The 26,510-nt window shown below is 38.8% G+C and overlaps 1 protein-coding gene across 2 annotated transcripts in view; it reads left to right on the forward strand.

Moving 5' to 3' along the window:
* The window catches only part of sec24b (SEC24 homolog B, COPII coat complex component), a 111,909-nt gene that overhangs the window by 56,370 nt on the left and 29,029 nt on the right, over positions 1 to 26,510 (forward strand). For both annotated transcript variants that reach the window (XM_048598566.1, XM_048598564.1), the window contains 10 exons: positions 6,704 to 6,888; positions 9,026 to 9,210; positions 10,740 to 10,842; positions 12,568 to 12,694; positions 13,749 to 13,858; positions 14,070 to 14,182; positions 15,383 to 15,501; positions 18,735 to 18,790; positions 23,023 to 23,229; positions 25,643 to 25,766. In XM_048598566.1, coding sequence (XP_048454523.1) covers positions 6,704 to 6,888; positions 9,026 to 9,210; positions 10,740 to 10,842; positions 12,568 to 12,694; positions 13,749 to 13,858; positions 14,070 to 14,182; positions 15,383 to 15,501; positions 18,735 to 18,790; positions 23,023 to 23,229; positions 25,643 to 25,766 — 1,329 coding nt within the window. The remainder of the gene's footprint in view (positions 1 to 6,703; positions 6,889 to 9,025; positions 9,211 to 10,739; positions 10,843 to 12,567; positions 12,695 to 13,748; positions 13,859 to 14,069; positions 14,183 to 15,382; positions 15,502 to 18,734; positions 18,791 to 23,022; positions 23,230 to 25,642; positions 25,767 to 26,510) is intronic.

Consider the following 26,510-nt stretch of genomic DNA (forward strand, 5'->3'; position numbering starts at 1 on the left):
AGCAGGAAAGCTGACATTTCAGGTCTGGCCCCTTCTTCAGAAATGGGTCCAGACCTGAAACGCCAGCTTTCCTGCTCTGATGCTGCTTGGCCTGCTGTGTTCATCCAGCTGTACACCTTGTTATCCCTGGAAATTTTGACCAGGTATGTCCTGTCCATAAAAAGCAGGACAAGTTCAAACCCCCACTTCAGTCTTCAGTCTCCTCACAATTGGTGGGGAACAACTGGTGCATCAGTGCTCAGTTACATTCCAGCAGGATCATTTGGCTCCAGACCTCATTACAGCCTTGGTCCAAACATGGACAAAAGAACTGAATCACAGAATTGTTACAGTGCAGAAGGAAGCTGTTCATCCCATCATGTTTACATTGGCTCACTGAGTATTATGACTCAGTGCCATTCTCCTGCATGTTCCCCATGACTCTAAATATTGTTTCTGTTTTAAAAATCATCTAATACCTTCTTCAGTGCTTCCTCCATGCTTATAAGCAGTGCATTCCACACCCAAACTACTTGCTGTGTGAAAAAAGTATTTTCTGATATAACATTGGGTTTTTTTCGCAAGTTACCGTTTATCTGTGCCTTCTCAGTCTTGATCCTTTTATGAGAGAGAGCACTTTCTGTATATCTACTCTGTCCACTTGACTCCCTCACAATTTTGAAAACTCCTTAATCAGCACCCTATCTGTTACTTTAAGCATTTCACTCCCTCCACTGGTGCATATTGCAGCAGTATGTACCATTTAAAAGATGCACTGCACCAATTCACCAGGGCTTCCTCAACAGCCCCTTCCAAACTGACAACTTTCACCATCTAAAAGAGTAGATATGTGGGAGTGCTACGATTACCACAAGTATACTTGCACATTCCCCCTTTCTCCCTCAATTTCTCCCTTTTTCGGGAAGTTAGGAAAAGGGAATAAATGCTGGATTCCCTGTGACAGTAACAAACCAAAATTCAATTAAAAAAGTGACTGTGTATTTAGGAGGGATAACTTTTCAGGTAAAATTCTGAATATAAGAAGCCTTTCACTTAGCTAGTCACCATAAGATGTAGGAACAGAATTAGGCCAGTTGGCCCATTTCAATCTGCTCTACCATTCAGTGATGGCTAATATGTTTCACAACCCCATCCTCCTGCCTTATCCCCTTGATCCTCTAACCAAACAAGAACCTAGCTATCTCTGTCTTAAATACACTCAATGACTTGGCCTCCACAGCCTTCAGAGTTCCCCAGATTCACCACCTTCTGGCTGAAGAAATTCCTCCTCAACTCGGTTCTAAAGTGCCATCCCTTCACTCTGAGGCTGTGCCCTCAGGTCCTAGTCTCTCCTACTAGTGGAAACCTCTTCTCCACGTCCAGCCTACTCAGGTCTCTCTGTAGTCTGTAAGTTTCGATCAGATCCTCCCCTCATCCTTCTAAATCCAAGTACAGATCCAGACTCTTCATATGAAAAAAACCTTCATCCCGGGATCATTTTTGTAAACCTCCTTAGGACACACTCCAATGCCAGCACATTATTCCTGAGATACAGGGCCCAGAACTGCTCATAGTATTCCAAATGCAGTCTGACCAGAGCATTATACAATCTCAGCAGCACATCTGTTCTCATTTCATTCTAGCCCTCTTGAAGTAAACACTATTTTGCATATGCCTTCCTCCCTACCAATTGAACCTGCATGTTAACCTTAAGACAATCCTGAACCAGGGTCCCAAGACCCTTTGTGTTTCAGATTTTCAAAAACTTTTCCCATTTGGAAAATTGTTTATGCCTTGGTTCTTCCTAACAAACTGGAGCACCTCACACTTTCCCATGTTTTATTCTGTCTGCCCATTCTTCTAGCCTGTCCAAGTCCTTCTGAGACACCCCACTTCCTCAACTACAGCTATTGCAGCTTTCCCTCTTCCTCGACATTTCCTGTCTGTCCATCTATCTTTGTGTCATCTGCAAAGTTAGCAAAAGTGCCCTCAGTTCCTTTGTCCAGATCATTAATGTATGACATGAATAGTTGTGGTCCCAACACTGACCACTGCAGAACTCCACTAGTTACTGGCTGCCATCCTGAAAGAGACCCCTTTATCCACACTCTCTGCCTTCAGTCAGTCAGCCAATCCTCTATCCATGCCAGTACCTTTGCCCAAACACTCTGGGATTTTATTAAGCAGCCTCCTGTGCTGCACCTCATCTGGAAATCCAAATAGATCACACCCATTGGCTCTTCTTTGTCTAAGCTGCCTGGTACCACCTCAAAGAATTCTAACTGATTTGTCACCAGTAGTGAGGAAAGAGATCAGTCTGAGACTGGTACAGCTGGGAAAAGGAGCAAGTCAAACAGTCAGGACAAGCAGGAACAAAGCAGAGAACGAGATGATAAATTAAACTGCATTTATTTCAAATCAAGAGGCCTAACACATAAGGCAGATGAACACAGGGCATGGTTGGGAACATGGAGCTGGGATATCATGGCAGTTACAGAGATATAGCTCAGGGATGGACAGGACTGGCAGCTTAATGTTCCAGGGTATTGATGCTATAGGAAGGATAGAAAGAGGGGCAAGAAAGAAGGGAGATTGGCGTTTTTAATTAGGCATAACATTACGGCTGTGCTTAGGGAGGATATTCCTAGGAATGTGACAGGGAAGTTATTTGGATGGAACTGAGAAATAAGAAAGGGATGATCACCTTATTGGGATTGTACTGTAGACAACCCCTCCCCCAATAGTCAGCAGAAATTTGAGAGACAAATTTGTAAGGAGATCTCATTATCTGTAAGAATAATAGGGTGGTTATGGTAGGGGATTTTAACTTTCCAAACATAGACTGGGACTGCCGTTGTGTTAAAGACTTGGATGGAGAGGAATTTGTTAAGTGAGTACAAGAAAATTTTCTGATCCAGTATGTGAATGTACCTTCTAGAGGTGTAAACTTGACCTACTTTTGGGAACTAAGGCAGGGCAGGTGACTGAGGTGTCAATGGGGGAGCACTTTGGGACCAGTGACCATAATTCTATTAGTTTTAAAATAGTGATGGAAAAGGATAGACCGGACCTAAAAGTTAAAGTTCTAAATTGGAGGAAGGGCAATTTTGACTGTATTAGGCAAGGGCTTTCAAAGGTTGACTGGGGGCAGATGTTTGTGGATAAAGGGACAGCTGGAAAATGGGAAGCCTTCAAAAGTAAGATGACGAGAGTCCAGAGACAGTGTGTTCCTGTCAGGGTGAAGGGTAAGGCTGGTAGGTTTAGGGAATCCTAGATGTCCAGAGAAATTGAGGTTTTGGTCAAGAAAAGAAGGAAGCATATGTCAGGTATAGATAGCAGGGATTGAGTGAATCCCTCAAAGAATATAAAGGCAGTAGGAGTATACTTAAGAGGGAAATTGGGACGGCAAAAGGGAACATGAGAAAGCTTTGGCAAATGGGGTTAAGGAGAATCCAGAGGGATTCTACAGTTGTATTAAGGTCAAAAGGGTTAACTAGGTGAAAAGTAGGGCCCCTTAAAGAACAGCAAGGCTGCTTATTTGTGCAACTGCACACGCAGGAGACGGGGGAGATACTAAACAAGTATTTTGCATCAGTTTTCACTGTGGAGAAGGATATGGAAGATAGAATGTGGGGAAATCAATAGCAACATTTTGAAAAATGTCCCTATTACAGAGGAAGTGGTGCCGGATGTCTTAAAACACAAAAGATGTATAAATCCCTGGGACCTGATTAGGTGTGCCGTAGAACTGTGTGGAAAGTTAGGGAAGTGATTGCTTGGCCCCTTGCTGTGATATTTGTATCATTGTTAGCCACAGGTGAGGTGCCAGAAGACTGAATGTTGCTAACGCGGTGCCATTATTTAAGAAAGGTGTTGAGGAAAAGCCAGGGAACTATAGACCAGTGAGCCTGACATCAGCGGTGGACAAGTTGTTGGAGAGAATCCTGAGGGACAGGATTTACATATGCTTGGAAAGGCAAGGACTGATTAGGATAGTCAAAATGGCTTTATGTGTGGGAAATCGTGTCTCACTAACTTGATTGAGTTTTTTGAAGAAGTAATGAAGAGGATTGATGAGGGCAGAGCAGTAGACTTCAGTAAGGCATTTGACAAGGTTCCTCGCGGTAGATTGAAAAGCAAGGTTAGATCAGATGAAAAATAGGGAGAACTAGCAATTTGGACACAGAACTGGCTCGAAGTTAGGAGACAGAGGGTGGTGATGGTGGAGGGTGGTGATGGTGGAGGGTGGTGATGGTGGAGGGTAGCTTTTGAGACTGGAGGCCTGTGACCAACGGTGTGCCACAAGGATCGGTGCTGGGTCCATTCTTCAGAAGGGTTACAACCCGAAACATCAACCTTCCTGTTTCTCTGATGCTGCGTGGCCTGCTGTGCTCCTCTAGCTCCACGTCGTGTTATCTCTGACTCCAGCATCGGCAGTTCTTACTATCTCTCTGTGCTGGGTCCACTGCTTTTCATCATTTGTATAAATCATTTGGATGTGAACATAGGAGGTACGTTCGTAAGTTTGCAGATGACAAAATTGCACCAAAATTGGACGTGTAGTCGACAGTGAAGAAGGTTACCTCAGAGTACAACGGGATCTTGATCAGATGGGCTGGTGGGCCAAGTGGCAGATGGAGTTTAATTTCGATTATATGTGAGGTGCTGCATTTAATGGTAAGTTCCTGGGGAGTGTTTCTGAACAAAGTGACCTTGGAGTGCAGGTTCATAGTTCCTTGAAAGTGGAGTCCCAGGCAGATAGGATAGTGAAGAAGGTGTTTGGTATGCTTACTTGGTCAGTGCATCGAGTGTAGGAGTTGGGACGTCATGTTGCTGCTGTACAGGGTGTTGGTTATAGAATCCGTACAGTGTGGAAACATGCCCTTCGGCCCAACAAGTCCACACCGAACCTCGGTGCATCCCACCCAGACCCATACCCCTATAACCCACTTGAGCTACACATCACTGAACTTTACGGGCAATTTAGCGGTTAGGCCACTATTGGATTACTGTGTGCTGTTCTGGTCTCCCTGCTTTAGGAAGGCTGTTGTGACACTTGAAAGGGTTCAGAAAAGATTTACAAGGATGTTGCCGGGGTTGAAGGGTTTGAGCTATAGGGAGAAGCTGAATAGGCTGGGGCTATTTTCCCTGGATCATCGGAGGTTAAGCGGTGACCTTATAGAGATTTATAAAATCATGAGGGGCATGGATAGGGTAAATAGACCAGGTCTTTTCCCTGGGATGGGGTGTCCAAAACTAGAGGGCATAGGTTTAAGGTGAGAGGGGAAAGATTTAAAAGGGAGGTAAGAGGTACCTTTTTCATGCAGCGTGTATGGAATGAGCTGCCAGAGGAAGTGGTGAAGGATGGTACAATTACGACATTTAAAAGGCATCTGGATGGGAACATGAATAGGGAAGGGTATGGGCCAAATGGGACTAGATTAATTTAGGGTATCTGGTTGGCATGGATGAGTTGTACCGAAGGGTCTCTTTCTGTGCTTTATTTCACTGTGACTCTATGACCTTCCCCTGAAGCCATGCTGACTCAGGCCTGTTTTAGCATGCACTTCCAAGTACTCCACAATCTAATTCTTAATAATGGACTGTAAAACCTTACCAACAACTGAGGTCAGGCTAACCAACATGTAATTTCCTGCCTTCTGCCTCCCTTTTCTTCTTAAATAAGGATGTTACAGTAGCCATTTCCTGGTCCTTTGGGTTCCCTCCCTGACTCCAGTGATTCCTAAAAGATCACCACCAATGCCTGCACAGTTTCCTTGGCTATCTCCTACAAAACCCTGGGATGCAGTCCATTCAGTCTGGGTAATTTATCCACCTTCAAACCTTTGTTTACCCAGCACTTTCTCCTTAGTGATGGCCATTTCACTCACCTCTCCTCCCTGACTGTCTTGAAGTATGCTACAGGTATGCTACAGGTATACTACAGGTGTCTTCCACATGAAGACTGATGCAAATTACCTATTCAGTTCCCCTGCTATTTCTTTTGTTCCCCATTACTACTTTTTCAGCCTCATTATGCTGTGGTGCCACATCCACTCTTGCTCCTCTTACCTTTTATCTTTTTAAAAAAAACTCTTCTATTCTTCTTTTGTATTACTATCTAGCTTGCTCTTTTTTCATCTTCTCCACATTTATTGTATTTTTTAAGTTGTCCTTTGCTAGTTTTTAAAGGCTTCCCAATCTTCTGGTTTCCCACTAATCTTCACTGCATTGTATGCTTTTTCTTTTGCCTTTATGCTATCCCTGACTTCACTTGTCAGCCATGGTTGCCTTGTCTTCCCCTTAGTATGTTGCTTCATCCTTGGGATAAATTGTTGTAGTGCATCCCAATTACGCCAGACACTCCTACCAGTGCTGCTCTGTCATCTTCTCTGCTATGGTCCACTTCCAATCAACTCTAGCCAGCTCCTCCCTTATGTCTTTGTAGTTACCTTTTACTCAATTGTAATTCCGTTTTATCTGATTCAAGCTTCTTCCTCTCAAACAACACATGTATTGTTCTGGTTATCTCTTTGCAAACACAGCTAAAAGTAGATTATTTTACTGTAGCACAGTGCTGTGTACATTTTCGCTGACATGTTTTGCTGCATTTCAATCGTCACTGTATTTCATTTGTTGAAATACTTTAGGAAATCATGAGAGATGCTATATAAATGCAAACTTTGTTCATTATTGTTGTAAACATGTGCTTCAATCTTTGCAGATTCAACATCTTCAGCTACCACAGCTCCTGCTCCTTCTGATCCATGTCCATTGAAGAGTACTAAACCATTTGGTTACGCTTATCCAACTCTCCAACCTGGCTACCAGAACGTAGCTTCTCCTTCACATTCTGTCAATCAGCCTATTGGCCCAGGATATTCTCCAGGGCCTCAGCAGTTTACTCAGGTAAATGATCTCAGACCAGCCTCTTGATGACCTTCACATGACCTACCCCTTATAAAGGGGAATGCTTGATAATGGTCGGCCAGGCGGGTGAGCTAACCAGGAGACTCAATGCTATTTTTTTTCAGAATAGCAGCATTTTTGAGAGGATATCGTTCTTTTGTGGAATTGATTTTGACATATTCATAAGTTGAAATCTGTTATTTACCTCCAATTTTGCATATGTCTGTTCCTTGCGTTCTGGCAATTTGAATGGATTGAGGAAAACATGTTTCATAACTGCTCTGAATCTACAGAGAAACCTGAGGGAGTAAGAAGCAGAATAAATTGATAAAATACAGTAAAATAATATCAGAGGAAACCAACATTAACATAACCTGTTTTATAATCCCAACTGATGGTACTACTGGACAGATCAGATGCTGGAATGAAACCCCTGGTTTAATATATCATTTTGTTTTAGTAGTGTGGTGGCTAATCACTGACATGAGGCTGCTGATGATCTTTAGCAACAGAACACTTGGTTTCATTTTTCTTTGTGTTATAAACTAAGTGATGTATGTCCTACAGTTAGATAGTTCAAAACAAAATGTAAACTTGCTTCCTAGCATCGTCTGTTACAGGTTCAAGACCAGACAAATTACACCTGTATCTCAACCAGTTAGTTCGGTTTAAGTGACTCCTAGGTTCTCTCCATGGAATATAGAGACAATTTGATGATTCCTTTCTGAGTCCACTTCCCTGAACTGTTCCCAAATTTGAGAACGGAAACTTTCCCAGTTTCAAAACTTTGGATTTCTATCCAAATTCTCCAGGCCTGGAAGCTTCCCAAACTAGACACTTCTGTTGGAACGACTGGCTTCATTGAACTGCTAGGAAAGAAAACAGAACTTTGCTTCGGAACTCAATTCTGGTGTTTTCTGCACTGTCATAAGGTTAATTGTGTTTATCCTATCTGTCATAAAATCAACAGTATATAAACCAATTACCACTGAGGTGTACAGTTGTATGCTTTCTGAGCAATGTTGGACTTGGGTCATTGTTTCAAAATGACTTGCTAACCTCACAGAAACAATTGCTTTGGTATGAGTAACCAAAATCCACCTGCCTTTTTTTTTTAAAGCAATCCAAATTCCAAAAATGATAACGATATATATTGTGCACTTACCGTTACATCTGATTACCATTGCAGTTTGAGATTCTTAAGGATGAGAGGTGTAGCTACTTTGTGATGCTTCATAAGTAGGGTCTTGATAATTTACTAAAGTGCATATGTCAGTTTCTGGCAGGGCAGGAAATGGGAAATTGCTGGAACTTTCCCAAGTTGCATGTGAAATATTTCATATGTGATATTATTTTCAATGCAGAGGAGGGTTGGGAGCATGGTTAAAATTATGAAGAATCTGTATTACAACATTCTTCTATTAAACAGCCTTAGGAGAGACAAATGTGATTTAGTTGATCTGCTTCTTCAGTAGAAAATTTTGTTTGAACGTAATCTTATTATGAATGTGCCTCGGATTTGCATCATAACATATTCTTCTCCCCTTCTGAAAAAGATGGAAGTTTGATATTGTGCACATATTTCTGTCACATCTAGACCGGAAATGCATCTTCACGTTGCCCTGGACTTAAATGGTATAAATTAATTTTCTTGTGAGTAGGTTTGAAAATCAGGTCCAAATTTCAAGTAATTATGCTTGACTATGGCTTGCTGATCATCTTCAGAAGAACAAATCTGGCATGGTTAATCATTAAATGAAAATTAAATCAACACCTTTATTTGAAACTAGCTGTTGAAGTAGAATATAGAATTGTCAGTTTTAGAGACCTGAAAATTTCTTGTAAAATCAGAATTGCTTGCAGACATATGTTAAGATTGATTGCAGTGCAGTTTCTATACAGTTGTTTTGAATTGTAATTACAGCATACCCTTCAAACTGGCGATCTTAATATCTTTTGAGTGTTTACATATTCCAGCAGAATTCTTAGCAACAATATTTCAATAGTAAAATTAGTTGATATTAAATAACTTGTATTTGATGAAATTTTAATGATCGTATTTTAGTTTGTGGAAAAATCAATGCTGAAGTTTGAAATGTAAAATCAAATGATATCAAGAGTTTTTATCTAATTGCAGCCCTTTTCCAGTGTTAATCAGCTGTCGTCAAACATGGAGGGTCTAAACTTGCGGAATAAACGGCGGACTGAAGCTCTGAGGCAAGTCAGTCTGCTTCAAGAGCGGGATATCCTTCCACCTGTTCCAAACCTGATCCCTCAATCCAATTTAAGTCCAGAACTGAAAAAACTTAACTGCAGCCCAGAGTAAGTGTTTTTTAACAAAGCGGATTGTGGATTCTTGCAAGTGAAGCATGTTTGCATTAGTCTTTGTTCTTCATGATTGAGCGATGCAAAATATCTCTGGGGTTATGGTTGCTGAATTGTATTAAAGTTCTGCGTTTTATGTAATACATTGATATTAAAGAACTTGTATTCGAATAATATTGATTTCTATTTGAAGTTGAGAAGTCAGTGAAAAAAGCAAAATACTGTGGATGCTGAAAATGCAAATTAAAAATAAAAAATGCTGGAAGTACTCAGATTTAGAGAAAAATAGCGTTAAAGTTTCAAGCTAATGTCTTTTCACTGGAACTGAAAAAATCCCTTCTATTGGTTATAATCATCAATAGATGAAAAAATTGCAATTGCCCAACTGTTCGTGCTTCACTAAAATGAAAAAACTGCGAATGCTGAAGATCTGAAACAAAAACAGACCTTGCTAGAGAAACTTAGCAGGTCTGTCAGTGTCTGTGGAGAGAAAGCAGAGTTAATATTTCCACTGAGTTTCTCCAGCAATTTCTGTTTTTGCATATGTTTCATTTTCAGCTTTGTAAGCCATAACACCACCGTGTTGTTATCACCAATAATCGATTTATGATTTGTGATCATATATTCATTGAGTTTTTTTAAAAAAATTCCAGCTATGCACATTCTTATTTGTTTACAACTTGTGTAGGAATAAAAGACAAATTGTGGTATTCAAAAGGTAGAATTGTTTTGAGTTTGTGATACTTTAGTATTAATTTCACTTTCAGAGTGAAAGGTGAAACTCCCAAAATCATCATTGACGCCAATATTTTTGTCATGCTCCATGTGTTTTTTTAAGGAAAATGCAATCCAAACTTCTGCCACGTAAGGATTAAATGATTTGCACAAATAAATGGATCTGAGGCATCTCATTTGAACTGATGGGATATGTTAATTTTTATGCTTGCTGCGACGATTAAAGACCCTCCAGAAGAGAGTCTGAGAAACCTGGACTCAGCTCTCGATGTGTTGGGCACCACAACATAAATCTGCACATAGTTAACAAGCATCTTAAAGAAGAGCGTAGAAAGGTCACTATGATGAACGAAACATGTTGCAATGGTACAAACCAAATTGTGGTGTTGAAGTTACAACAAAAAGTTGTGGCTACCTAATTGTACTGTTGACAGCTACTGACAAAAATGCCAATCTCCTGAAGGAACATTCCTCAGCTTGAGGAGCACAGAAAATTGTGGTGATGGCAAAATCTTAAGCTTTCTCTGGTGCTGAAAATGTATATATCAACAATGAGAAAAAGGCCGCTATGACATTTGTCAAATGGGTGTTACCTACATGTACCCCTTTCAACTCTCCTAATTAGAGACATGTTGAGGCGTGCCGCATAAATTTTTCACTGAGCATACACAATATTAAAAATGAAAGCCGTCACCAGAAGCAGCATATTAATTAGAAAAACTGAATGGAATTTTTACCCTAGACTTTATAATGGATTAGTGCCTGATTTGATGTTGTTCCTTTCATCCCAGCTTATTCCGATGCACTCTGATGAATATCCCTCAGACCCAGGCTTTGCTGAACAAAGCAAAACTTCCTCTTGGATTATTGCTTCATCCCTTCAGAGACCTGACGGTAATCACCCTTTTTCTTTTTATTTGGTGTGTGCAATGGACTCCATCAACCCATACTATCCTTCATAGTCAACTGTATGACTAAATTAGTACTCCATACCTTGAATTATTGCTGGCAATAACCAGATCAATTGACGTTGCCTCTTATTGTGATTAGTGCCAAGAACAGGCCTTATATTAATTTTTATTCCATAATTAACCTGTCAGTAGAAGAATGGAAATTTTTCTTTATTCATTCACTGGATGAGGGCGTCACTGGATAGGCAGCATTTATTGCCCATCCTAACCACCCACAGGGCGGTTAAGAATCAACCACATTGCTGTGGGTCTGGAATCACATGTAGGCCAGACCAGATAAGGATGGCAGTTTCCTTCCCTAAAGGACATTAGTGAACCAGGTGGGTTTTTCCGACAATCGACAATGGATTCATGGTCATCATTAGACTTAATTCCAGATATTTATTGAATTCAACTTCCACCATCTGCCCTGGTGGAATTCGAATCCAGGTCCCCAGGGCATTATCTGGGTCTCTGCATTAACAGTCCAGCGATAATACCACTAGGCCATCACCTCCCCATATAACTCCCCATATCTAAATAACATCAGAAATGTACCAATAGGAAAATGAAAACAATCTGCATGAGAAGCAATTTTGCAAAAGCCTACAATATTGTTCAAAGCAACCTGTAATAATGGGGAAGCAGTAAGCTACTGCTTGCTTGGTTATTCATATTGCCCACTGAATAAAATGGCCTTGTTTCTCAGGATCTCCACCACTGGAGGCAAAGTCAGCAAGGTATTCCCTTTCTCTGTTCTATTTTGGAATTTCTACAGCCAACATAATGACTAGAAATACTGCTCAAATGGAGGGAGAGGCATACTGTGCTGGAAACTTACACTCTCATCTCATTATATAGTTGTATTGTTGTTGTGTTATACTTAAGTCGTTAGTCATGATTTTCTGTATTTGGTTTTTTTCTCTGCCAATGGCTAAAATTTTAAATTCAACAAACATTTAAAAAGAAAAAATTCCTCGGATTTTCTCTGTCCCTTTTAATCCTCCATTCAACATTAAAAGAGGTGGAACATTAAATCCTATTTAATAAAAGTGTGACTATTCAGCTGTTTATGTTTTTTGTAATGATAATCTAAATTTTCCTTACTTGGACAGCCAGAATATAATGGAGAAAGGAAATCCCAGAGCAAATGTTCAAGCAGCCATTTTGCAAGTCTTTTTTAAATCCTTTTCAAGATAAATGTTTTCTAAATAATTCAGAATGTGCTAAAGCACCTCTACCCAGGTTTGTAAGGTTTATGCGTCTAAATATTCAGGTGATAAGTAAGGAAAATAGCCACTGCGTGTTCGAACTTCATTCAGTAAACACTATAATTTTGTATTGGTTTACTTCTACTAAAGGGACTGATTAGGGCTTCATCATAAGTTGATTAATCAGCATTAAAATTGTTGGTAAAACTACCGTCACCTACTGAAAGGAACATTGTCCCTAATGGGCTCCACAGACAAGTGAGCAAGCAAACCTGCCAGTGCATGAATTTCTTCTCATAGAATTGCTCTGGAGGTACTGTTAACATTTTATTCGCTTTGGCTAGCGTGTGGAATTAACTCTTACAAGTTTTGTTTTAGTTGTTAGCAAAATTTTCTTTTTGGTGAGCAAAGCTAGAATTTCTGCTTAATACTAATGATTGGTTTTATTAACAATTTAGCATTTGCCCGTGATTACATCGAGCACCATTGTCAGATGCCGAACCTGCAGGACATACATTAATCCGTTTGTATCCTTCCTTGACCAAAGGAGGTGGAAGTGCAATCTGTGTTATCGAGTCAATGATGGTAAGCTAGTAAATGTTTCTCAGTGGTTTGGCATCATTTGAGGCAATCTTAAGATATGAAAAATCAAACTCTGAGAAATAAATGCTTATTTTTATAATTAATTAGGATTGTTAAAATTCTCAAAGGATGCATAATTTCTTTCTTTCCAAAGCCTTTGGATGCCTACAAAAAGGACTAAGCCTGTCTTGTTTACTGTGACAAAAATAAGTCCATTTGTCTCCCTGACTTCACTTTAATGTGTGATCTTTTACCTCCAGTTCTAGTATGGAAGGTTTTCTTTCAAAAAACAGCCATTCAAATGTTTTTCTTAACTGGAGGTTCTGCTAAACATGAATGAATAGATAAGAAATAAGTCCTGATGGGTGGTAACCTCTATACAGAAAACATGTTAATTTGACGTAGGGAGAAGCCAAAAGGGAAAGTGAATGCATAGCTAAAAGAGCAGCATTGAAAGGAAGAATTTCATTTCTAGAATACTTGGTAGCGTTACCAGGTTAGAGAGAATCTGTACTGCTAGGACGAGCTCCACTTAAATCAGAGTAGGATCTGTTGCCTAGAATGTTAAATGTGAAATGTAGATATCTCTGAAGGAATATACTAGAAATGATATTAGGAGCAATATCTCTTTTAAAATGTAGCTGTTGTGCGTGGCCAACTATTTTTTTGCACTGTACAGCCCCTGAATTTTTCTGTTTGTATGCCTGTATGTTCCTTGTCATAGTCTTTATTTGTCAAGACCTGTAACTTTCACACCAGCCATGCACATGAACACCAGCTTGGCTTTAAAGGAATGTTAATTAGGTGTAAAAGCTTTATATATTAATGAATGTTTAGAACAACCTGCCAAAGAATATAGTAGAATTCGGACATTAAACATTTTCAGAAAGGGCTTTTTAGGTGCTCCAAACCTTGGCATTTTCTTTGGCTTGTTGTGCAAAGCCTAATTTACCAAAGAGATTGTGTATTTAGGAAGCTACTTGAATATATTGGATAAATAAGTGTGTTGGAGTTTTACACATTTAATTAAAATCTTTCTCTTTGCTTTAAATTGTAGTACCTGAAGAATTTATGTATAATCCTTTGACACGTTCGTATGGTGAACCACACAAAAGGCCAGAGGTTCAAACTGCAACCGTGGAGTTCATCGCTTCTTCAGATTATATGGTAAAAATGCTGCATTCTAAAGAACCCAATTAAATCAAGCTGTTGTTGTCTGTGGATTAATAAAAGTGGGTTGTTTGTACATATCCTGCAATACAATACAGTTGTAAACACTTCAAAGTAAAAATAAATATTTTAGTGTTTCATGTGGCTTAACACTTTTTAAATGTTTTGCGGTATATATATTTCAATGCCCAGATTGCTTTCTTTGCAGCTGCGACCACCTCAACCTGCTGTCTACCTCTTCGTTTTTGACGTTTCCCATAATGCAGTGGAATCAGGATACCTGAACATTTGTTGTCAGTCATTGTTAGAAAACTTTGACAAGTAAGAGCACCTTTTTTCAAATGTACAAGTATAGCACTTTAATAGGGATCATTTCAAAGGCTTTATGCGTGACAAGTTTATTACAGTGCCTATATTACTGGGTAGATAAAGGGGAAGCAGTAGAAGTAATGTGTTTGGATTTCCAGAAGGCATTTGATAAGTAGCCTAATGTGCAATACCTTAAGACGATAAAAACACATGGAAGTGAGAGTAGTATAAAGGATTGCTTGACTTATAGAAAACAGAGTCGGGATACAGGAGGCATTTTCTGGATAGCAGCCAGTGGAGTGCCACAGGGCACAGTGCTAAGGCCCAATTGTATGGGGTAATATTGATGACTTGATAATGAATGTACTCTTGCCAAATTTCGGAAAACACAAAAATAGATGGGAAGGTCAACAGTGAGGATGACACCAAAAACCTGCAGAAGGATAGGGACAGTTTAAATGAATATTTGTTAAATTAGATTTTTTAATTAGGATTTTTAATTAGTAAGTAACTCGAAGGTTGTTGGGATAAGGCAAGAAAGTGGAGGAGAATTATCAGATCAGCCATGATCTCGTTGAATGGCGTAACAGACTTAGGCTGAATAGCTTACTCCTGCTTCTACATCCAATTTCTTATTTCTTCCCTTATATTCAATGTAATATGGAATCTGAAATGATGTAACCTGGAAGTGTCTTTTGTGCAATTATAGTTCAACTTGTTTTAATATAGCCATAAAAAGTAGGAAATATGCAATGCAGCAGGTAGCCATCTGGCTCATCATGTCTATGCTAGCTGAGAAAGATATCCATCTTAATCCCATTTCTAGTTCTTGACCAGAATCCGATAAACTACAGCACTTTTAAGAGGACATCTAAGTTTTGTTTTAAAATGTGATGAGGGTTTCTGCCTCTACTGTCCTTTTTAAGACAGGTTGAGACCCCACCATCCTTTGATTCGTGCACCTCTTCAAAAGTTATAGCTTGTGTTTCCGCTGTTCACCCTAAAATGCATTTTTAAGTTGTTTGAAACTTAATTTCCTTACAATAATATAGCTCTCATCTAGTTTTTAAATATTCCACAATAGAATTAATTACAAGTACAATTTCTTGGTGGTGATTTATGAAATATCAGTGTTTGGTAAGTATAAGCTGCTTTTTAAGCTTCTGACCAAGATTACATGTTCTAATGTATGCATATAAATGTATCTTTAAGGTTGCCTGGAGATTCAAGGACCAGAATAGGATTTATTACATTTGATAGCACAATTCACTTCTTCAACTTGCAGGAAGGCTTGTCGCAGCCTCAAATGTTGATTGTGTCAGATATTGAAGGTATGACTAAAAACACATTTTGCAATTGTAATCAAACTTTGGTGCATTTGTAGTGCTGTGACAGTAAACAGTGCAGAAGTGAGTTTGAGATTAATTTTAAGTCCATTTCAGTGATTGAACTATACGCAGTTTGTGCATCTAAATCAAAATTTAATTTCTAACGCAAGTTTCAGTGCAGTTATGTTGAATAATGATTCAGCTGGCTTGGAAAAATAACTAATTTCACAGTAATTTAATAAACAAAAATTATTTTGGTTTATATCCTACAATAATTTTGGCAATTGTTCATTTTTATCAATGTAAAATTCACATTATTTGACTAATTTTCATGGTGTTTCAACCTGAATTCACTGGATCTGTTGAAAACATACTTTATAAATTAATGTTGGTTTCAGTCTGCCTGCTGCTGCTGTCTGGTACTGTTTAGTGTGGTTTTGGTCCAGGTTTCAAAGTCGGTTTTGCTAGTAACTGTACTCAATAGAGCAGATCGAATTGACAATATCTTTCCATGCAATGCTGAACTTTTAGCTGAATACGGAAATTGTGCACAATGCATATCACTATATTGAAACAAAGTGTTAGGCGAAATAAGTGTCCAACCTCATCACTGACACAACATTAGTGAAAATAAAACTCAGTTGATTTGTAAGCCTAGCACCTCGAAGGGATGTAGAGTGAGGTTGGACTCGTGCTTGGTATGGCGAGAAAGCTCCATGTCAAATTGCACTTCTTTATCTTGAATTGAGGGATATTATTTTCAGCTAAAATAAATTATCTGAAGTAGATGACATTGCCATGCTGTGGAACAAGAGACTACCAGAGCTCACCTCCAAATTGCTATACTGTCAATTTTCATGCAGCGGCAGTTGCAGCACAGAACAGATCATTCCCTTTGAAGCTAGTGGAGGAAAGAAGAGTTCTTTTCACAATCTTGTATTAATACAAGGAAGTTGTGGTTATTGGTCATTTGGATTCTACAGTTAAAGCCACCCAAGCATTGTATTTTGTCCAGCTTTGATGTACACCCATATATGGCAGAAGAGTTGCAGATGCTCAGTCACTGAGCACATTTAAGACAAGATAGAGAAGAATTAAGAGACAGAGGTAGTTCAGGAAGGTGGAATCAATGTAGAAGATCAGCCATGACCTTCTATTTCACTTGTTCTAATAAGTGATTCTTGGAAAGGAATGATCAAAGGGAGTTAGGATTCCAGCAGTCAGTTGCAGTGTCACTATTGGCTTTAAGGAAAGTAAAGCACCTTGTCAGCTACGTGAAATTATTCAGATTGTTACTTATTGTACCTTCAAGGTTTCCAGTCCAGGGAAATTGCCAGTGCAGTACTTTCAGATACTGTTGATTTAAAATAATATGTCCTAATGCTCAAATGTTCACTTGAGTATTTTTACTAACCACAGTCCTGGCTTGTGGGTGAGTGCTTTTCTTGGGTAATGAATTAATGCAGTATTTATGTTTGAAATATTGGGGAGAAAACAGAAAATGGGAAATAGAAAACCACTTGTTTTTCTCTTTATCAGTGTGTGAGTATATTGTTCTGTTCCAAACACATAGCAAAATCCCTCTAGGCTTCAAACTAGATAGCGTTGCTGAAAGCTTGGAGCTTTTAACGATGTTGGCCCATCTAACTGAGAGAAAAAAAGAGAGCTTATTTCAATAAATAAATGTGAAACTTGTTTGCTTATTCTTTGACCTGTTCCCTGGTGGTGCAGTACAAACCCTTGTGATGAACAAATTTAGCCTGGTGGTCAGGTATAATAGTTCTTTACCTAAGAAATTGAGTTGGGAGACGGGGTCACCTCCTTCAACTTAATTTTCATAAGAACATTTGAACCTGGGTTAAAGGCTCACGAATGTCACGAAGGGGAAATCCATGGAGATGAGGAAATGTGGCCTTAGTTAAGTCCCTGACCTTTATTCACTGCTACTGGTAAATGCTGCTTTATTCCGGAGTGCAGTGAAGTGAACATCTACCCTCCTCTTCTCCTTACAGTGTAATCAGTGATTTGTACAGGCTTACTGTTATCCATTTGCTTTTGTATTCACTGTCTTTATTAAATCAAGATAATATCCTTTATTTTCATCAAGTTGGCCTCCCATTTCAAGATCTGGGTATATGTCAAAAGTCAGTCATCTTCTATATTCCCTTTATTGCTTTAATACTTAACAAAGGACTCCATGGATGTCTTTGTCACTAAGTTTGAGACTGTCAGTTCTCTGCTCTTCCTTTCTGTACTCCATCCTCATAAACTGATGTCAAACCGAGTTTTCTTTTTGATCTCCATGCTGTTTATGCCTTCATTAAAAACGGTTCTTTCTTTAAAAGAACAGCTATAATCAGCTTCTCCTTTAAATACGTTCACCTTAATCCCTCTTTCGTATAAACTATCACCTTAACCCCAACCTCTACTTCCCCAACAGAGTCCTTGAATGTATTATTGCCCTTTATTACAACTTTTTTTAAACCCTTCCCATCCCCCATCCCCTTTCCAGAGTTTCTCCCCACGTGGGGGTTAAAAGGCCCAAACTCGAGTTGCAGCTGATATCCCTTGTAACTGTGATGCATTTTTCCATCACCACCTCATTCAGGTCTGTCCTAGCTTGATTCTGTTCTTATGAAGGAAATGTAGTTGAGAAACTCGAAAAATGGTTTCTTTTCCTCTGCACATATATCTCTGGAGTTTCCCCAAGATTCTATGGTTGATCCCCTCCTGTTACTCATCTGTGTGCTGATCCTTGGTCACATCATCTGCAATGTGGGATCAGGTCTTCCATGTGCCTGTTAACAATTCCTAGCTCACATCTTTGCCCCTTCTATTGGCCCCTGCTCTGTCGTAGTTGACTGATTTCTTTTTCTTCCTCTTGCATTATAAAGGCCACCTGTTTCCACATTGCTAATATTGTCTACTTTCGTCCTTGCTTCAAACCATCTTCTGAAACTCATTTGTTTCTTTGCTACGTCCTAACCTGACAATTCAAATACTGTCATAGCCAGTCTCTAATTCTTCAGCTGATCCTGGTATCAGGGGACTGTTGTATTGGTGTGTCTCAACTGCTACTTTGGATAATGCAGCCCAGATGGGAAACTTCAGCGTAGATTGTAAAGCAAGCCCATTTTTAAAAGTTCTGATATTTGGTTGGTTCTACTTTGTTTAGTTACTTGTTAGTCAAAATGTACATTCTTTGCACAAAAATTGATAAAAGCTTTCTTCTACAGATATCTTCCTGCCTACTCCAGACAGCTTGATGGTAAACTTACATGAAAGCAAGGAGGTAGGCAAAGGAAAAAGAAAACTTGTGATCCTTCCATTTTTTAAAAGAAGTCGTGAATGCTCTGGTAGTATTTTTTAAGTATATTCTGTCAATTTCAGCTAATGCCAATCTGCTGCTTTACTGAAAACTATCTTCCACCATGGGGAAAGATTAATAAAGTGGGAGCAGACATGTGTCAACTTAAATCAGTTGATGGAGTTCTTACCGCTGCGGGATGTCATTTAAAATCCAAAGCCGGGGCTTGAGTTAGTAACATTTGGCTGGCATTTTGGTGAAATATTAAGAGGAACAGAATCCTGCACTGCAGTCCTTTAGATAAGCCAAACGCTTCCCTATTCTGATTGGGAGATTATTGTAAAAGATCCCGGATACATTTCAAAAGGCGTAAAAAAAATTCTCCGATACTTTACTTTTCCTTGGTCGAAAGCAAGCAGGTTAACTGGTCATGTATATGATTACTGATGGTGGTTTTTAAACATTGCAGAGTGGCTTCTCTATTTGCCTGCATTCAATGCTCTATAAAAGTAACTGTGTCTGTGCACTTTGAGATGTTTCAGTAGAGGGGACTATGTAAATTCAAATATTTATTTTTCTCTTTAGTTATATATGTCAACAAGTAGGATATTGGTAAAGGTTTGGTCTTTTTTGTCATTACTTCAATTTTACTCTCAATATGTCTTTGAAAGGTAAATCTCAATTTTTTTTTAACACTTCTTAAATACCTGAAGAGAAATTAAAAGTGTTTGTGCATTTTTCTTGGAATGGGAATGTTATGAAATTAACTTAACTCCTCACTGACTGTGAGCTTGTTTTATTAAAGAAGATACAATTTCAAAGTTTCGGCCTAACATTGGCTGTCAAGACAATTACATGGACTTTACAGTTCCATAGAACGTGCAGCAGCTTTTGATTCTTACATGATGCAGGATAACACAGCTGTCTCGTGAGCAAGGAGTATAGATGCTGCATTGTTTGTGCGAACTAACTAGAAGGAATATCTACCACCTTCCATCTTTGCTCAAGTTTTATCCTCCAGGGTTCTTCTTGACACCTGTAATTAATATTTCAAGAGTTGTAATCAGTGCATTACAGAGATAAATTAAGCACTGTTTTACCATACACCCACCTACATAGACTTCAGAGAAGCAAATTGTTTCCCTCAGGTACAAGGCATTAATGCATTTGACTGTACCATGCTGAAATCAAATGGTAAATTATGCATGTTGTTAAACTCTCCCAGGGCTACGTTACGATACTTCATTCTAAGAAAATTAGACATTACAGAAGTCTATAGAGAAGGAAGAACCATCTGAGTTGACTCCTCAAAAGGAGCCTGTGTGTGGTTCGTTCATGCCTGATGACACCATTGGGAAATCTCTGCTCTTACCAAGAGATAAGATATAAGAAGCTTTTGATACTTACCAAGAAACTATAGTTCGGTAATCATGGCTGTCACAGAAGATTATGGTGGCAGCAGTTTAGATAAAATTCTGAGGGAGGGTGGCAAATAATAGAATTGAGTTTCTGGGCTTACAGGGTTAGCTTAGTGGACTAATGTAAGATGTTCTACTCCTGGCCCATGAATTTCTGTAAAGGGTAGTCCTCCTCTTACCTGGCAGGTTTCCCTTGCTGCTTTCCTCTAATCTGGCTGACAGCACTTGTAAGTAGGACTTATAGGTATGCAGCCTCTTTAAAATTATTTTAAGTTGCCTTTTAAGACCAAATTGGGTGCCTATCCCCGATCCAGCATCGATTAAAACAAGAGGGTTGCGTTCAAATCTCAACTGCCTAATGCCCCGGTGAGGAAATAAATGTCACCTAGAACCCACTGATAAAACAGATATTGTAGATGGCCTTAATCACTTGAACCAGATTTTGGATGGGGAAGCAAGTTTACCTTGTTTGTGTTCTTTGGCCAGTGGCCTTCCCTCTTTTTCAATTATCATGTAGTACAGCCAAGAAGTCAGATATTGGAGATACTTACTGACCAGAACTCCTCGTGGTATCTTGTATTTCCTATAGAATGCTTTTAACTGGTTCATGTACTTTGTTGTGCTTCTAAATTGCATGTTTAATTTGCAGTTCCTTGCGTAACAAGAACGATTGAACCTATATGTTAATAATGCTGTGGTGTGTGGTGTGTGTGTGCGCATGTGTGTGTGAGACATTCAAGTTGGATTTTCTAGGGTACTAAATTTCTATCTAGAGTTATCTATTTTCATGTGCTTTAGCATTATGAACCTCTCTAGCTGACAAAGTAAGAGTAATGCTTGACTGCTCAGATACATTGGTTGCTGTTTGAGATTTAGAAAACCAATTGTCTGTACCCTAGCCTAACTGATGTAGTGCTAATGTGTTACAGTTGCATGGAACAACCAGTTAAAATGGATTTGTTAATAAGGGGTCTGGTCCTTGCTAAAATCATTTGCATCTTTTTGTTGAAAACATGAACCTGACTAGGATATTGTTAAATATACTAAAGAAATTTAAAGAAACAATGGAGTTATATTGATGAAAGCTGCCATGGAAGCAAGGAAGTATGGTTTTTCAATGCTGCTTCCTACTTTGTAAGTTGTGTTAGAAATCCACTGTTTGTGGTGTTTGGAATAGGGATTTCTATAGTTGACAGAGAATGGTAATTGGACTAGAAAACTGAAATAAAATCATATACTATTTGTATTTCAAAATGTTTGCTGTTTTCTAGTCTTAATTACACAGCAGACTTTCAAAAGGAAAATAATCCGAATAAACAATGAAAACAGCAAAGATAAAGTTTAAAAAGAATTTCATGTGTAATTTAAAGCTGATATCCAATGAATGTATTGGTTAATAATGTTATGCATAGAAGTGTTAGTAACTGAGCAAAATTATTCCTCACTCCAAATTTTTAGAACTGTTTAGAAATGGACTGTGCAAATTGTATTATATTGATCACATTGCTTAGCATAGCTTTACAGCGATTATACACGTTTGGTTATTTGACGAGGAAAGATTACAAGGAAAGATTTGCAACAAATTGAAAAGCATTGTACTTGTGTGGACGCTAAAGTCAATGATTGCAGCATGTTAATGTGTAGTTTAGCGAGCATGGATTAAAAATTAGAACCTGGAATTGCCCCTGTGGCCACCATATTATTTCTTGAGTATGTGATTTGATAAAATTTGTTCCCATTCTCCTTGGCCCTTAACATGCAGTTCTCTCATCTTAATTCAAATAACGGTTGAACGTGTGAGTGGCATTGACAGTGCAACTTTGTTTTCATTCTGTCTTCGCCTGTTAATCACGTGCTCCCTTCCAACATAGGGCACAGATCGGGAGCCGCATGTCTCTAGTTCTCTTCCTTCCACTTATGACCCACGACTACCACTTCTACCAGTGCACAACTTAAATCAGACAACTTGATCTGTATGGTTCAGCTACTCACTGGTTAAACTTACTGATCTACCAAGGGACCACTTAATATATTTCTACAGTCTGAGCTTATACGAAAGAAAATATCCCTGTTACGCATAACAAAATTATTTCATACCGATGCCCATTGGGATTTTTTGATACATAAACAAAATAATAATTTTTTTAAGTGTCAATAAATCAATGTTGTCTTCTGTACTGACAATAGCACTGATGCAGTAAATTCTGTGAAAGCACTAAAGGGACTAACTCGATACTTAAGGGGTTCTATGCAGAAAAAAGTCATTCTTTCAGCAGAACAAAAAATAAAAATGAAAAGATGCAGTTTTATTCCCCCGTGTGTAATTACTATTGGAGGCAGCTGTTTTATTGGTTCGGTATCTTTGTGTTCGTGTTTGATGACTTCTTGTTGTGCTGAAGGCATCATCTGGCATATCCAAACCCGCTGCTTTTCCCTTGCCTCCTGTCCAATAGCATAATGACACAGCATGGTATTCCTCACCTTGTTTTTTTGGTTCATGAAACATTCTGACCCATTTTTATTGTTGAGGGAATTTGCACAGTAAGCCACTGTCCCAACAGAATTATCTTGAAGTGATGTATTTTATTGAACATCCCCTTTTAGTTATGCACAAAATGTACAGAAAAATCACAAATACATTGTCAGGTTTCTTCATTGTGGAATTTCCGTAATGTTTTAGCTTCACGTGGATGGTACTAAGGAATGCTGTAAATCCTGACTAAACATTTGTCAGCAAGCTATATAAAATGTTTGTTTTCGTGCTGAGAAATATTAATTGCGTTTTTGATTTATTTGTAGCTTATTAAAGATTTACTGAAAGTATTGCCGACAATGTTCACCAACACAAGAGAGACCCACAGTGCTTTGGGCCCAGCTTTGCAGGCTGCATTTAAACTTATGTCTGCAACAGGGGGCCGCATATCTGTATTCCAAACACAGCTACCATCCATAGGTGTTGGTTGCCTTCTATCAAGGGAAGACCCTAATCAGAGATCCACCACAAAGGTAATTGGTCTTTGATTTCAAATCGAAAAAAGTCTTATTTTAACATATAGATGATTGTGCATCACTCTACACATCTGTTTTTGGGCTTGAGCAGCTGTGAGTAACCTCTGGATTCTTTGATGTCTTAGAGCAATCAAAACAGAATAGACATGTAGTTAGATAGGAAATAGAAACAGTTATCCTTTGGAAGTGAGGTTGCCAATTCCAGTTGGAATTATTCCTCAGGAATTATTGCTCCAGTCTGAAATGTCAGTCTGTTTATTAAATGGGGTGATACTCTGCTCTATGAATGATTACATATTGTGGAAATATTTTCTGTATTAAACATCAGTGTGCAGGCACATGCAAACTTGTAGTCTATATGCTATAGGTAAGGGTGTGCATGCTCAGTGTTAATGGCCCATAGGTATTTAATTTGTTCCGTTATTTCTGATTGAAACAAAGAACGTCTTGATTGCCCAGTTATCTTGTGAAATGATCAGTCAGTCACCCAAGCATTGCTGCTGGTAACCTGGAAATAAAGAACTTTTCGCTTTCTGATTCAAGCCAGCATTTTTGCGATGGCCGTGCTTTACTTCCACAGGAACACCAATCTTGGCTGTCACTGATTTTACCTGTACTTCCCATCTGTTTGGTGAAGGAGTTTGCTGCACTGACTAGAGTTATCACAGTAATATATTGTCAACTGCTAGAGAATTTGCTTTACCTGCCCTGCTTTCTCTGTTGGTAAAAGAATTCCAAGTCTCATTTTATGTGCATGAACATGGCAAGTATATTTTGATGAATGTGACTTTTATACATTAAACCTTATGTGACTTTAATTTTTCCTCAGTGCATTTTATAGACTAATGACAGCAGGCAAGAATATTTCATGTGTATCGGCCAATATTTAGAATTAGCCTTTTATGTCAAATGTACTCGAGTATGGTGAAAAGTGTAAAAGTTGCCAATCTCCGATACCATCTTAGAATACAAAAGAGATGATTAAAAACAGAAGCAGAAATAAAAGAAATAGCCAAGAGGAAAGGAAATGTCCAAATCACTCCGCTGCCTCTGCCATGAGTCCTCACTGCCAGAAAAACAAAGCCACAAAGTCCTTCCCCTAATCTGCAAACATTCAGGTGCTGAGAGACCCCACACGCCACCTCAGTCAGAACACTACCACCTTTGCCATCAGGTACCCGGGACCAGCCACTGCTGGAACTGTGTCTCCATTCTTCAGTACCATGTTGCCTCCACCGACATTGTTGCTGCCGCCTTGAGTCTGTGCTGGGCTGATCTCGGCGAGTCCCAAACTGGACCTAAATTCAACGCTGGGTCCACCATGTCGAAGCTGCTGGTGCCTCGTTCTGGCTTACATTGTTACTGCCTCCAGGGGATGCTATTTCAGCAAAGAAACCCTCTGCTGCTGATGCTCTGAGAAGAATCCACTCCCATTTTTCTTCCCTTTTGTCCCTAAACTGTTGAGTCACTTCATCTTTATCTTGACTGAATCCAAGTCCTGACAACTTTCTGCTTAATGAACAAGTCTCACACTGTTCCTCCTCATATTTTTCTTGTGGTGATCTAAATTTATTCAACTTATCAATCTTTCCTTGCTGATCTTAATAAAACTCCTCATGAGCTCTGATGGTGGTGTTCAAAATGATCAATATTCCACCACAACAAGCATTTTTTTCTATTCTTCTCATGATATAAGCATTTTTAACCCAGGTCTAATTTTAGGTATGCTGCACGAGTAAATGGAACTGAAAATTAAAAGTGGAAAGTTTCTGACTAAACTGTGAGAGCAGGACAAGGGACCTGGTTTACCCACAATCTTTACATAGGGATAAACACATGGAATAGTAGAGCTGAAACCCTCAGAATTATGCAGAGAACAATTGCACGCTGTAATTCAGGAGCGTAGGCGCAGGACTTTAATGGGGAACAGCCAGAGGGAAACGTGTGCGATTTATCTGGCTGTATAAACTAAGGTGGACCAAATACATTTCCTCATAAGTAGTTATTTTTTGACTGATGTGTCACTGCAGCTGCCTAATTATAACGGATAGAGTTTGAACTCCAACTTCAGGAATTGTGGCTGGCCCTGCTGTGGTTCAGGCAATCCACTTCAAACTTTGGGACCGTTCTCAAAAATCAATAAACAAGGAAGAGTTGAATCTTCACAAAGAGAGTTTGTGATCAAGCAGTGATGTGATCTGTGTGATAGAGGAGGTGGAAGCCGTATGAAACAAGAGCTTTTAACAAACCAATCCTGTTTTTCCCATTTTAATGATCAATATTCAGAAGGATAAGTTAGAAAATAACATATCCAGGCAGGTAATATTATTTTCAAATATTGTTTTCCAATTTTCAGTTTAATGAGAAAATCCTAAATCTCTGAAATTCTAACTGTTTAATTTCAATTAAGGGTGTGCAACACCTTGCTCCAGCCACAGACTTTTATAAGAAGTTTGCTTTGGACTGCTCAGGCCAGCAGGTGGCAGTGGATCTATTTCTACTGAGTGGACAGTATACTGACCTGGCGTCGCTTGGTAAGAAAGCATTTTCCATTTCCTTTGTTACTTCTATAATATTCCTGACAAGTGAATAAAGAAATACTGTTCTTTTGAACTTAAGAGGTTTAATAGTTTTTTTTTAAATTAGCTATATGATCTCCGGCCCTGAAACAAGTGATTGGACTGTACTGTATATTACAATTGAAGTTATCATATAGTAGTTATGTACAGCTGTTTAAAGTGCAAGTTGATGTGAAAAACAATTTGAGAAGTTAATTTTTTGATGAACCCTTGAGATTGCATGCTAAAACTGAATTCAGCAGAAGTCAGTAAATTTGTTACAATTTAAAACTATAGTCATAGAAAACAAACCGAAAGAACTGCGGATGCTGTAAATCAGAAACAAAAACCGAAATTGTTGGTAGAGCTCAGCAGGTCTGGCAGCATCTGTGGAGAGAAATCAGAATTAACATTTCAGAGTTCAGAGGAAGGGTCTCTCAATCAGAAACGTTAACTCTTTGACTAAGCCTGCCAGTCAATGAGGGAACTACATTATGTTAAGCATTCTTACTGTTTGAACAGACATATTATAAACGTAATGTCACTTTGGGGAGCTGGTGAAACCCAAATGTTAAGTCCTGCACAGAATGTTAATTGATTCAATGCAGGTTGTATGGCGTTTATGTAATCCAATATATTTCTAAAATGTATTTCAAATCATGAATTGCTGTTTTCATTTTTGTAAGTAAAAATTATAATTTTTTTTATAATTTAAAAATA

The sequence above is a fragment of the Rhincodon typus genome, chromosome 1 (genome assembly GCF_021869965.1).
Source record: "Rhincodon typus isolate 14 chromosome 1, sRhiTyp1.1, whole genome shotgun sequence".
Taxonomy (NCBI): Eukaryota; Metazoa; Chordata; class Chondrichthyes; order Orectolobiformes; family Rhincodontidae; genus Rhincodon; species Rhincodon typus.